General features: G+C 36.0%; 2 protein-coding genes across 3 annotated transcripts in view; both read left to right on the forward strand.

Moving 5' to 3' along the window:
- Positions 1–8,063, forward strand: LOC6569079 (late embryogenesis abundant protein ECP63). Of its 2 annotated transcripts, none has more exons than XM_032740956.1 (3): positions 1–212; positions 6,769–6,951; positions 7,341–8,063. In XM_032740956.1, exons 1-3 carry the CDS (start codon positions 194–196, stop codon positions 7,829–7,831), a joined length of 693 nt encoding a protein of 230 aa, XP_032596847.1. In that variant the 5' UTR covers positions 1–193; the 3' UTR covers positions 7,832–8,063. The 2 variants fall into 2 exon arrangements, with proteins under 2 accessions (XP_032596847.1, XP_001995053.1); XM_001995017.2 differs by lacking the exon at positions 1–212 and adding an exon at positions 6,482–6,703.
- Positions 8,064–13,532: 5,469 nt separating this feature from the next.
- LOC6569077 overlaps positions 13,533–14,803 on the forward strand; it is a 46,952-nt gene continuing 45,681 nt past the window's right edge. The window contains exon 1 of the mRNA XM_032741111.2: positions 13,533–13,898. The gene's annotated coding sequence lies outside the window, so the exon portion shown is untranslated. The remainder of the gene's footprint in view (positions 13,899–14,803) is intronic.

Raw genomic sequence — 14,803 nt, forward strand, 5'->3', positions numbered from 1 at the left:
TATTCGTTTTTGTGTCGTCGACGCTGTCGGAACGTTTGAAATATAAACGCGCTACGTACTAAAATTAGCTTACTCCAAATCTATAAATTCAACTCCAAATTCAACTCCAAATTCAAATTCAAATTCAAAGTTTTATTGAACGTTATCCAGTTCAATTGTTAATTACAAGAATAATCAACATATTCAAATCAACATGTTCAGCTCATTTACAGGTAAAAAAAACCACGTAGTTCCAGCTGTTTTTTTTGTGAAAGTTTCATTTCGAATTAGAAAATTAAGAGACATTTTCCATATACGGTATTGTATTGCCTAATTAAATATGCAAAGTGTGGTATGTGCGCAGCAACAACAAAACTCGAACACATTTTGAAGAATTTAAATTAAATGTGAGGAGCGTGTGGGAATTATTTTTGTCAATACAACCCAACCTATGACTGCATTGCACAGGATTATAATAGAATTACATCATCGTCAGAAAAAAAAGAAATGGAAAAAGAAAAGAAAGGAGTAGTGGTGGCAATAAGTAGACTAACTTAATTGTCTGTTACTGTTACAATTACTTGTAAAGCGCTTGACAATCATGATGATGATGATGATGATATACATCGACGATGATGATGATGATACGTCAGTGTCAGCCAATTATGGCGCAGTACTCGACTGCCTCTGGATATATATATATCTATATGTATATGCCTAAATATATATATATATATATATATATATATATATATATATATACAGAACTAACAGTTGTTCTTCTCAACACACAACCCACACCCAATATGATGCGATGACTATGCATCCATCCATACATTCATACATACATACATACATACTCACATACAGTGTATATGTATATGTATTTGAATTAGAGCTGTATCTCATAAAAAACTTCTAGTATACATCTAAACACATATTTTAGATACTTTTCTACAAATTTATGTTTCTTTTTTTAATTTTTGTCATTATTGGCTTGTGTGTTGTGTGTTCATCGAAAAAAAAAAAAAATTGGACAAAAATTTTTTGCTAATTATTTTGTTTGTGTTAAATTTTCGAAAATTTATATTCGGTCTTTGATGTAGTTTAGAGTGCGTACATCTTACGTTCACTCACTTGCCCCTAAAAATAAATGACTCTATTTCCGTTACTAAAAATTCTTCACTGTCAGTTTTTCCTTTCCATTCTTTTCTTTTCTTTTGCGTTTTTCTGATTTTCTGTTTTGGGAAATAAATTCGAAAAGAGTGCAGCGTAAATTTCATGATATTTTCCCTTAGACAATATGATGAAAATATATATATATATTTTTTAAATTTACATATGTATGTTCTCTGTTTTGAACTTAATGCAAACAGATGCTTCGAAATGTAAGTAAAATCGTTGTATTTTGTAAATATAAGCAAATATCTTACAAATCTTATAGAAATTTCACAAAGTAGCTACACTTCAAACAATATTCTAAAACATATCAAATTGTTTTCGACTAACGAAAATATTGTACAAATAATTTGAACTACAATTTGGACTAGTTGATTTTTTTTTTTTGTAATGAAAACAGATTTTTTAAGCAAACTTGTGTTTATAAGAACAATTTTTTTAAGTGTACAAATATATTTAATTTTTGTTCTCAACACTATAAATAGCATGCATTCTCACTATCAGTAGCTCAGTAGACAGAACATTTCCTTATGCCCCCAACACCAAAAGCGGCAACAACAACAACCACATCAACAACCAATACCAATACCAATAACAACAACCACTACAATAACAAGAACAACAACAACAACCACACCCCATCCAATAGTAATTTGACATTATAAAATTGTCTTATTTGTACAGCTGCCAAGCGTGATCTGTGGCGTTTTATTTGTGCATCGGAAATTCGATTATAAAAACTCATTTGATTTTGGGATTGCTTCATTAGCTGTAATCTTATTTTTACTTGGTATCGTTTCTCTTGCTTTGTCAGCCGGGATCAGCATCAGCTGGTTTTGATTGTTTGGATGCTGCTGCACCTTCTGATCATATTTCGGATTTCTGACTTAATTCGGATTTCTTTTCATCGGCTGCTTTTGTTAGAGTTGATAATAGATAGATTTCTCCTTCATTCTCAACAGGCTCAGGAGTTTCACCATCACCCTCGACAGGTGCAGAAATTACTTCCCGTATTAGTAGAAATTCCAACTGTAGTTTCTCCAACTGTCGCTGATGTGTTTCCTCCTTCAATTGGTGCTGGAGTTACACCTTCTTCAATTCGATGACTTCGATTCCTCCCAAACTTATAAATCAGCTCTCTGCATGCGCAAAAGATACTCCTAATAATGATTCAATCTGCAAGTTTTCCGACCCACCTTTCTGTCTAAAAACTAATAGTATTTTCCGATAAGCTGTTGTAAATCCTTCTAGGTGCCTCTCTAAACAAATCAATTCATTTGCATTTGTTGCGATCTAATCGAATTATTTATTGTGGGCAGCTGCTTTTAATATTTAAAGCGTAGAAAGCTGCACAACAAAGAATCATTCTAATGAAACACGAAAAATAAAGAATAAGAATAGAATATAAATAAAAGAAGCTAGCGGCCTTTATCACATCAATTTTCTAAATAAAGAAATTTCTTCAAGATCTCTACAAATAGAATATTCGATTTATTATAGTGAATTTTATTTGTATAGTTTCCATTATCAAGCAAGTTGTGTAAGTCTGATCTCTCTGTCATAAAAGTGTTTTGATCTGATTGGAAACCCTTCGCCTACCGTAAAGTCGTATAAAAGCCCTGTCTCAGTCAAAGTTGTGTAAGTTGTATAAATATTGATTTACCCTTGGCTGTTGCAAATGACATCATTCGCCTTTTACAGGACATACGATAGTCGTTGGGCTCGTTGCCAAGTTGGTCGTCGTTTTAGCCAGGCAACAGTCAACAGTCAACAGTGAAAAGTCAGTCGTAATTTGTCTTTTGGTATTGACCTTCGACAATGAGTTAACTTTAAGCTAAACAAATTAGTTGGGCGTTCGAATTGCTCTCAGCACGATTCTTTGTGTCAGTCCACACGTCGTATGCTCCACTCTACATATATATACATATATAGATACAGATATGACATCATCAGCAGCAGCAGCAGCAGCATCTGAAGCGGTTCATCGATTCGTAACTAAAATGAGTGCTGAGAATAGCCGGCATTTTTGTTGTTTAGGGTCTCAGAAAAGCTTGTGTGTGGAACGTGAGTTTTGTTGTGACCCAAACTGGCTGGCGGCTTACTCATAGAACGACGAAAAACGGAAAAAAATACACCCATACAACTACACAACTATAAAAGATACATATGTATCTGTAGTTGTATGGAGATACAATACACATACTCGTTTGTTGCGCTTGAGTTCAGTTGGTCTTGAGTACAGGTTTTACTTATTTTTCTACCTATGTGTTTTTTTTTGCGTTAAGCGCTTCTGCGCATTATCTATATATTTATATATATATATATATATGTATATGTACATATAGATGAGAGTCTAAAGACAACATCAACAGCTGTGAGTCTCTCTGCGATTGTCTGTTTCTCTGGGACTCTAGCTCTGTGGCTTATTGTGTTACTTTATGGCCATGTTATGGCATTCTAGCCGGTTTTTTGTTTTGCTTTATTATTGACCACAGCATGCCACAGCCAGCCAGCATACAGAAATATAAACATATATATATATATATAGATATATATATATATAGATATGTGTATCTGACAATCTGCGTCGTACTATTACGCAAATGGTAAGAAAGCCACTTGATTGCTCTGATATATGAGCATGAGTCTCGAATTTGGTATTTTAATGGGGCGGCTAAGTTTTCCTTCTGGCTGTGCTCACCACATGCTTTCCATTCTATTTATACTTTACTGTACTGCATGCTAGATGCAAATTCATTGTTGTTTATACACAATTTCAATTTGTTGTGAAACATCGCATTCAATTTATTTCATCTTTACCACAGTATTATTCTAACCGATACTCATTTCTTAATGTTCTCTCTCTCTATAAGATGTTACTCATTGCTGGTAGCATTTTCTCAATTCGTTTGAGAAACATTGATAAACTTTCTTATGTTTAACAATAAATATTTGCACACATAATATTTGTAAATTTTTTTTGGCTACACGTGTCGCTTTATTTCAGGCTGACGAAATGCAACCAAGTCAGCTTCCCAGAACAATCAAACAATCAGATATATAATCACTTTAATTCTTCATAATTTTTGCGTTTCTACCAAATTTGATAAAATATCAGTTGCTTTGCCAAGTTCTGATCAAAATGCCAATTAAGAATTGGGCAAAAACAAAAAATGCTAACCAAATATAAACATCTTCAGCTTTCTGTTCCAATATATAAGTTCTAAATTTAAGATAAGACATTAGTTGTAGTAAATGGATAAACACTTGTTTTCCAACTGCGGCGAGAAGAAAGCGTGAACAAGTTGGCTGAAAAACTATTCAAATAAAATGGCATGCTGGCTGCCATTATGACATCACATACTGTAAATTATTCAAATATTTGCGCATTGTTTACTTTATATGCATAAAGGCAGCATACACAGATACAATTATACACACACACCGAGTTCGTTTGGTATGCCATGCTATATAGCTCGAAAATTGCCGGATCGAGCGGATTGTGTGCCACTGTGTGTGGCTGTTAATGGCACAATGTTTCTATTTGAGTGAACGCACACGTCACTTTATGGGAATGCAGCTATGTGGCAGCGACTCTGCTTCCGACGCTCTTCATTTTTATTAAGTTATAATTGTTATTATTCTTTTGTATACCGTGCAAAGTGTCTCCAAGTGGGTAGCATTAAATATATATTACTCTGTACCTTGATTAGTATAATTTTCGTATAGCTGCTGGCAACTTTGAGTGTCTTTTAATCGATCTGACCTCATCGAACTCAGTGCTCAAAAGAGCTTAACTTGGCAAATTTCGTATAAATTCACTTGTGTCTCGTATATTTTATGCACTCAGCAAATTAAGCAAATCGCCTTAATTTTAGAAAGAATATAAGAAAATGTTTGTCCTAAAATAAGAGAGGCTATTTTTCAGTAATATATTTCTTAAAATAGTTAATATTTCTAAAAAGTTGAAATGCCAATCAGAAATGAAATTTACTTGTCTTTGAATTCTTAAAAAACTTATTTTTAATTATAGTATAATTAAGTAAATTCTATTTGCAGTTATGAAATGGTTTATCTCCCTTTCTCCTTAATCTTATGCTCTCCTAGCGTGCATTCTTCAAATCCATTAGCCGTGACCAACTTGGCACCTTACCGCTTGGGAATATCACTGAGGGATATGTGTATACCAATGAGGTATTCCCAAGTGTCCAGACTTAATTCAATTAGCTTGCCGCCAGCATGACTCCATCGAGTTCCATCGTTCCGGAAGATTGCGGAACAAGACTTGAGGCGCTGCTCTGCTCTTGTCCAATTTGGTCCGTCAGTCTGACTGGCACCGCTCGCTGGGTTTGTGGGTCAGGTTTGGGGTTATGCATTTAATTGAACACTTGATTGTACGCGTGACTGGGGAGCGGAAGGGCAACAATAGTTACACTCGAAGAAATTAAGTGGAGAATTTACACAGCACACTTAAGATATGCTAGCCGCATTCTAGATAATCTTCTACGTTTAGATTACAATTTATAAGCATCTTTAGTCTGAGTACATAATTTAAATAAATTAGAGAGTCTTTGATTTGTTTTTTATTTTCTTTAGCTTGTAATATATATTTAAATACAAATAGCTTGCAGTTGTGTAAGTCTGTCGTCAATTTAATGACTTGTAGTTCTCTGGCATAGAACTGTTTTGATCTGATTGGAAATAGTAGTAAAAGTCGTAAACTAAACCCTGTCTCAGTCAGACCTGTGAGTTCTATATTATTGATATTGATTGTATACCCTTCGCTGTTGCAAATGACATCATTCGTGTTTTGCAGGACACACAACTCGTTGGGCTCGTTGCCAAGTTAGTCATCGTTTTAGTCAGGCAAAAGTCAACTCTTGTATTGACCTTGGACAATGAGCTAACCTTATGCCAGGGTCGACTATGCACACTATAATATATATATATATATATACATGTATAAATTTTTTTGGCATGCTCTACTTTAACAGTTTAACTCCAAGAATCTTTCCACAATCTTTTCTAGCATTTGAATATATATATATATTTACTATCATTTTGGTTTTGGCATGCTTTTGTTAAGCAGGGTATCTGCTAGTCCAGCACTTGTGATTACAGCACACTTGTTGATTTTCTACTCACATACATATAGTACTACGTATAGTATCTAATGCGTTTTAAATTTGTTGATGTCGCATCCAAATTGGGCGCCACAAATTGCGCAGTAGTACACATATAATATATATATAATATATAATATATATATATATAGTATATAATTATTATGTGAAACTGTCACCCCGAGTTGAGAAATCAGTCATGGCATGTAATTACAATCTGATTAGTTCACGCTCGATGGATGCATTTTGTTTATGTTTCGGCAATTAATCAAAAGTCTCGGAATTTTACATAATTTACGAATCGGATCTATAAGCTTGCCTCCGTAAGATCGGACTATAAATTATAATCGGAGTCTCGCACATCATTCAGTTTACTGTCTAAAGCTTAGCCACAATGTTACCCAGTTGCCAGCAACCAAAATGTTGAAAATCCTAACCAAAGTACGCTATGCAGTTTAATAAAGGACATTTGTTTTCTATTCGACAGCGTCCCTGAAGAGCTTTGGCGACAAGACCGCCAATCTGTTCAGCAGGAAGAAGGACGAGGCCGAGAAGTTGGCCAGCGACAAATCTGTCGAGGCACAGAAGATGGCCGAGGAGCAGGCCAAGAAGGTCGGCCAATCCGTGCAGCAGACCAAACACGAGGCCGAGCAACTGGCAACAAGCACAGGTAACTAACTACACACAAAAAAAATGTGCATCTAGCATTTAGAAAATAGCCAAAAAAAATGATTCATTTTTGAAGTGAAAGTACATTTTTGCAAAATTTATAAAAGTGCAAAAATTAATATGAAAAATGTTTGATAATTTCTCAAAGAATAGAAGATGAATAAGAAAAACGATTTAGAAATCACCCACACAATTTTAGAATACACTTAGGTGTTTTTAACTATCAAAAAATGCATTTCGAAAGCTTGACAAAAATGTTTAATAATATCAGAAATTCAGGTTGGTTTTCAAACTATGGCAATTCTTTCTTAAGTCTAGTTCAAGTATTTACCTAGGGCTCGGTCAACTCTCAGAACTTTGCCTCACTTCCGGTTTTATTTAATTTTACAGCCAAGGATGCTGCTGCTCTGGCTGCTGCCGAGGCTCAGAAGGCTGGCCAGGTGATTGATCAGGGCGTCAATCGTGCTGCCGGCGCCGTCAATCAGACGAAACAGGCTGTTGATCATACTATGGGTCAGGCTGCCACCGCTGTGCAGAACTCCAAGCAGGCTGCGGCCAATGTGGCAGAGGCATCGCAACGTGCCGCTGCCAATGCCGTCGATCAGACCAAGAAGGCGGCCAACGAGGCGATCAACAAGAGTGTTAAGGCCGCCGAATCTGTGGCCGATCAGAAGCTGAAGCAGGCCGAGGGTGCCATCGATGGAGCCATGAAGCAGACCAGCCAGGCGGTCGATCAGAAGATGCATGAGGCCAATCAGTATGTGGACCAGAAGCGCGAGGGACTCGAGAAGAACATCCATGATGCGACCACTCATGCCCAGGACAGCGCTGGACAGCAGGCCACACAGCTGCTGGGCAAGCTGCATCTGGGTTCCAAGTAGAGGATGGAGATCTTCCAGAGCTCCCAAACTCCAACGCCCTCAAGTCCCTATCCTAAACAAAAGTAAATAATTTCATCTGTGTGTTTTACAAACAATCAAAACAAAAAAAAAAAATCAAAAAACCGAAAAGAAAAGTAAATATTGAAAGGGAATTTTGCTTCAACGTAACAAGTGCCAGTAATGTGATTGCTAAAAATTAATATACACTAAATGTATTTTTGGATTTCATATATATCCTATTGTTTTCTTTTGGTATTCAAATATTGTTTTTGTTGCTTTTCATGCGGAGTTTTGTGCACAAAAACAAGAAAAACAACGATAATTATGTTTTGATACGAATTTGTTACTTTGAAGCATTTAATATATATATTATTATAATTGATTGAAATTAAAACTGAGCTATGCTTTTAATAAGTATATATATATATATTTATATATATATATATATTCTGTTTTATGTAGAAATGTATGATTAAGTACTTTTAACTTTTGCACAATAAATTACAAACAAATGTGTTTTTATTATGTAGATGAAAGTGTGTGTTTTTGTAATTAAAGCTGATAAAGTGTACTTGATATACTTTATAAACAGTTTGAAGTATTGTTATTATTATTATAAACATTATTATTATAAACAGTTAGCCTTTAGCCAAGATTAAAAGTGTTTTATTTGAATTTCATTTATTAAGCTTGGACACATTTGCCACACAGGGTTGTGTCCATGCTAAATGAAAAAGCTATTAAAAGCTTGCGCCCATGAACCAAAGATGGCGCCAGTCTAACAGTGTGGCAGGTGTTTGCTCATTTGAAATTTAAACTTGATGCGAATTTTAAACAGAATTTAAATGAGAATTTTAAGCTATAGTTAATAAAACCAAAAATTACTATATACAAAATTATTGCAAAAACATGCCATTAGTGGGGTTCTGGCTTATTAATTAAACATCAATACAAAATACAGAAACATGGCCAGCAAAAGAAAAGTTCAGTTACACAAAACTTGCAAACAAAAGAAGCCAAAAGTTCGACGAATCTAAACAATAGTTCTTTGCCAACTCTAATTTAGTTTTATTTGGTGAGGCAACATGTTTTAAGCGAAAACTAGTTTCAGCTTTTAATTATAGTCAAATTTTGTTGTTAGCTGCAACTGACTTTCATTCAAAAGTTCCCTTTTGGTATTGAGAATATAATGCAAAACTGAACTCAAACATCTATATATATATATTTGTATAAATTTGTATATGTATATGTATATGAATAGGTATATGTATATTCGTATTGGCAAAGTGCTGACAAAATTTATGTAAAAGCGATTTTTAATTTCAGATAAAGTTCGCTTTGGCTCTTGATTACACCTGTCCTCGACTCGGCTCGGCTCCTTTGGTCCTTTTTGGTCCAGCGGCTCTTTGGACTTTGTGCTTTAAATGATAAATGCATGATTGCCATTCTTAGCCACAGCTTGGCATTTTTGCAATTTATGCGACTCGACTAAATGTCATAGCAATTAGTTAGTCGCCTTTTGCCTGTCGCATGCAGGCAAACAACAACAAATCCACTTGATTTAAATTTAAATGTTGTTAAAAAAAATGAGCAAAAGATTAAATGTGTTACACAAAATACACTGAGAGAAATATCACGCAAGGCGCGCGAAGGCAACGACACCTGGCGATTAATTAAAATAACTGTTTATCAACACGAATTAATCATGTTTAAACATGCGCCCAGCTCGCCGTGCGACCGCATACAAAATGGCGTGCAAGTACCGTTTGGGTCATGTTAGTCCTGCGATGAGGCCGCGACACTACGCAGGGGGGTGGCATAAAAACACACGCATGTATTCCAAAAATAGCCATGTAAATTTCAAAGTTTTTGAATTGAGCTTCGTTTGAAGTTAATTGTTATTACAAATTGTTTGCTAACTTGGCTAAGTTGGGCCCTAAAACTGTTGATCGAATAAGGGAAATCAGATAAGGCCTTAACTTAGGGTTTCTTAAGCTAATTTTTGATAATTATTAATATTTAATTACTAAGGCCAGCCATAGGTTTATGAGCTGCACAGAAAAGCTATAAATTATTAAATTAATTAAACCATAATAGAATCAGACTTTAAATGTTCAATTTATTCTTAAAGAAAAAGATAAATAAGTTGTGACTATTTATTTTTTATACTAAATTTATTATTTATCTTAAATTTTAGTCCAATACAATTCTAAGAAATATGCAATCACATTGAATTAGGGTTCCAAACCAAATATTTCGGTTCGGATTTTAGCAGGTGAAGGGCAAATTTTTTGGTAAAGTTTGTGAATTGGTTCGATTGCGTTGTGATACTAAATGAACAAATAATATTTATTCATACAACTGGACTCTTATAAAGTTTATTTACCTATTCTCCTTCATTAAATTGACGTTTCTGATTCTCGGAACACCCCCATCATGCAAAGCATCGAGTTAATCTCAAAGAGTGGCCAACGGCGTTGCGTTTTATCTCGAAAACTTTAATGCGGCGTGTGTGTGCAATTAGTGTGTGTATATGTCAAGTGTGTATTGCCATATAATAATGGGTGAGTGTGTGTGTGTGCCTCAAATGCGATAACATTTGGCTAAACTTTGAAAATGACAGTCGTGATTGGAAACATAGCTGCTGGGCAGCATTATATGCCCACACTTTGTCTCTGGACAATTTCAAAAACATTTTGTCACGCGGCTGCTATTAGCCAGCAGCTCAGTGAAGCCTTGCAAGTTGCATGCAACTAAAAAAAAAAGAAAAGAGAAAAAAAAAGCATATGAAGACCAAACAAAATGCGTTGTAATTGTCGGCGGAATGGTCATGTGTGTGGAGCAATGCCAATCACGTTAGATACTAGATACATAGATAGATGGAGAGATGGAAGAACTTCACCTGGCTGTTGGCGCGTGTCGAGAGACGCAATAAACTCATATGTCAGGCAAAATCACTTTTTGCTACACGATCCCATTGCAATTTATTCGAAACGTGTCAGGGTATTTAACATCCAGCCGAATTGTCGACGAATGTTAAACGGTAACAAGTTGAAAAGTGAAAATCTTTTTTGAGCTTGAATTGGGGTTTATTGAAAATGTGAAGATTTACTTTTACTAGGGCCCGCAAAGTCTGTAAAATCTAATTACTATATAAAAGACTCTAATATGTAATATAATAGATTACTATTGGCAGGTTGATTTTGATTTGCAATTGCAATTGAAATATTACCGCTCAAATTATAGTTTGAATGGGCATTGATAAAGCTTATGGTCTGTTGTTGATTTGTTAGCAGGTGATTTATGGGTCTGCTGAATGTCGAAGCCCATTAATAAACTGAGATGCGGCCACAGGACGAAAACTTGTTGTTGCTGTTATTGTTTCGGACCACCTGTTTGGAAGGGTGGCAAACAGCGGCGGCGTCTGACCATTGTTGAAGATAGTGATAGTGTCATCAATAGCCATGGCTAGCTTGTTTGTCTGTCTGTCTGACTGTCTCTGTCTGGGTGTCCTGTTCGTACTGTGTCCTGGGCAATTAGCGGCGCTTGAGCAGCTCCTTGACTGAGCGTGACAATTGGGCAGCCGGCGATTTATGGTTTGATGCGACTTTGATAAGTTGCTGGCAATGGGCACCCAAGGAGTTCACAGTTCCGCGTCCCTCCACCTAGGTCAACATCAAAGCAACATTTAAAGCAGCTACACTCAGCTGCTTAACCGTTTTGAACCGTTTTGCCTCATGCAACAACAATGCTACAAAATAAATCGAGCTCTGCGATTGCCGGCAATCGTCCTTTAACTCGTTTGCACAAAATTCAATTACTTCCGTTGGCTATTACTGGCGCACATCTGCCAATACATTCACGCACACACCTTTACATACACTCAGAGAAAACACTAGAAAAGGTTTGTGGTTTGGTTTTTAAACATTTTTTTAGTAATAAGAAAATATTTCTTGTAATAAATATTAAATATTTATTACTTTTCTTGTGTAAATGCATTTCTGAGAAGTATAAAGGCAAACCATGATTCCTAGACAAGTTTCTTGAACTTAACAGCTCCAAACCCGGTTTTCCAAAGTGATAAAGTAATAAGCCTGAATTTCTAAAATGTGGTCGATATTTCTTTTGAGTGTACACATCTTCACATAATATACCTATATATGTCTGTATATATGCAAATGCATATATACTTGTATAGAATGGTATTAGTTTGTGCGTTGAGTGGTTGAATGTGCATTGAAATTGTATTAGGACAGCCAACAGTTGCTGCACGCATTTTATGCAACTTCTGAAATTGCCACAGCGAGCGTTGGAGGGGGAGCTGTGGGGGGCTTACAGCCTGCCAGCAAGGTGTGCCAAATTGCAGGACTTGCTGAAGTCCTGTTGTAGATGCCAGTTGCATACGAAAATCTACAATCTAAGCCACATTTATGTCGAAATTAAGAAATCAAGATTATAAGCATGGAAATATGAGAAAAACTATTAAGAACGGCTGGCAGAGGCAAGCCGAAAAATGAATACCCTTGCTTACATTTAATTTGTTGATAATTTTGTAGTCATATAAGAGTTATATTTTTGTTGATAATTTTGTAGTCATATAAGAGTTATATTTTATAGCAATCCGATCTTCATGATTTTTGGTACAAGTGTTGGGAGCATAATTAAATGCATATTGTAAAAGATTTGCTGGGATTACTTTTCAAACAAAGAGGTTTACGGATATTTACTAAATCTTTATCAAGATAGTTTCAAAACTGGGGTGCTGGTTCAAATAGAAACAAACAGACGGACGGAGTTACAGGCATAAATTGACTATATCAAATCGGCTAATGATGCTGATCAAGAATACTTCGTACTTTATGGGATCTGGTTACAAACTTCACTATACAATTATACTAACCTCTACAACAGTATAAAAACTATATAAATTGTAATAATGAATATACAGTGTCTCACAGTTCAAAAGACGCAGTGCCTAGCAAAAAATTTAAAGTGTAGATATGACAATCAATAACTATTTCGCTGCGTTGCAACTGCTAACGGATTTGAATTCTAAAAAGTGGGTATTTAAAAGGGTGATGGCAGCACATGCAAATGCTGAAGCTTAGATCACGTTCCTCTTACAAAAGCACACACACAAACCCACACACAAACAAGTGTGTGGCAAGCACATCTGGCAACCTGCAGCCAATAGCATTTTGTTTACTCTATTTGCTTGCAACTAAATCCTTGTCCATGAAAATGGACACAACTCCTACAGAGGAATTGCATACCTTGAAATAGAAGTAGAAATGGAAGTGGAAGTGGAAGTAGAAGTAATAGAAGAAGAAGCAGCAGCAGCAGACGAAGTAGCTTTCAGCTTACGACGCATTCAAAATGCCAGCAACAAAGACTAGTTCTGGCCATCATATCCCCCCACCCACCCGCTTTTCACAGCTGTGTGCATAATTGAAATCCCGTATTTTGCTTGGCACCCAAAATCAAATGTTATTTGCGCTACAAAGTTTTTTAGCGCTGGCCATCCATTCAAATAATACAAAACACGAAACGAAACGTGCAACGCTTGTTTTCCAAATGACATCCACACGGCCCATGGCGCCGGCGCATGTGCATGTGGAATGCATTCGATGGCGTCGATTCTTAAGCACTTGTCGCACACAAATTCGCTTCAGTACGACGTCGGCAGGCAAAACGAGTAAGCGTGTGAGCGCGTCGCTCTCTATACCACTTAACGGTATTTCGAATAACGAGACTAAAGCGCGTGTTAAACAATTTGTGCATGCCAAAACTAACTACTAAATTGATTGCGCGAAAATACGAGAAAGAAAAAATTGTGTGTCTTTCATGCATTTAGCCGGCGCTATTTTTGATTGATATTTGCCTGTGTGTGTGTGTGTTTCTTGGCATGTGCATGTGTGTGTGTGTCTGTGCAAGTTTTGATTAAAGCGCGCGCGTGAATTGTTTTGTGAATAGTTTTCTGTGTGCAATTTGCATATAATTGACAGCCACATAGCTGGTGCTCGTTTTTTTTTTCTCTCTGTGTATAACAATTAAACGCTTAAAGCGGGTAAGTGAAACACGTCAAATAAGATCCTAAAAGTTCTCAAGTGCTGCTAAAGACCCTTCAAGTTGTTGTCTGTTGGGCTGTTCACTTTTAAGGATGCATTTTAAGAATTTTACAAATTGCCAAAGGCAACTCAACTTATTTTTATTTTTAAATAATACGGTTATTATTTCTAAACTACATTTTTCGTATTCGTTTCTTCCTCTTTTTGGGTCGATTTTATCTCTTTTTTTTCTGAAATTTGCCTTATTCGTTTATTGGGCTTGAAATTACTTTGACATTACAGTCCCCAATTTATAAGAAATAAAATAATCCTTTTTGGCCAAGAGTGTGACTCTTAGATCCTTTCAATAGAGCTGCTGCAGCTGCTGTTGCTCCTTCGTCTTCTGACTGTTTAATTTCACAATTCATTTCATGTCAAACGGCTTGTCAATGACTCTGCCTACGTCTCCCTTCTTCTCCCTTCGCTTCCCATCCCTTTATTGTCCGGCCAAGAATAGAAGTCGATGTCAAGAAGTTTGAATTTGATGTATTAACTGTTTGCCTCTGGCTTGCAATGTCTGGCCTGCTTCTTAGCATGGAGACGAAACCCTAAAAATGTTGACACTTTCAGTATCATGATGGACACTTAGTCGGTTATGTGGCAACTCTGGACGCATCAATTGCTGCCACTAAATTGGGTGCGTCTTCTCATGTGTGCAGTAAAAAATGTGTCAGGTTAAGTGCTGATTAACGTAATAGTTCAAGCTTATTCGTACAATGACATTATCAGCTTACGAGAAAATGATAGGCACTTCTGATATATCTATGTATGTATCTACATATTAACGTTAATATATATGCGCAAAAGAAAAGCTGACTGAGACTAAGAAGCTTACTAACGAACAACATTTAAAAAGTTTCTACAG

The sequence above is a fragment of the Drosophila grimshawi genome, unplaced genomic scaffold (genome assembly GCF_018153295.1).
Source record: "Drosophila grimshawi isolate 15287-2541.00 unplaced genomic scaffold, ASM1815329v1 contig_1367, whole genome shotgun sequence".
NCBI lineage: Eukaryota > Metazoa > Arthropoda > Insecta > Diptera > Drosophilidae > Drosophila > Drosophila grimshawi.

Coding starts and splice junctions, on each gene's coding strand:
- LOC6569079 (XM_001995017.2), top strand. CDS start 6,676: ATGTTACCCAGTTGCCAGCAACCAAAAT. Junction 6,704..6,768: donor CAGTTGCCAGCAACCAAAAT/GTTGAAAATCCT, acceptor TCTATTCGACAG/CGTCCCTGAAGAGCTTTGGC. Junction 6,952..7,340: donor GCAACTGGCAACAAGCACAG/GTAACTAACTAC, acceptor TTAATTTTACAG/CCAAGGATGCTGCTGCTCTG.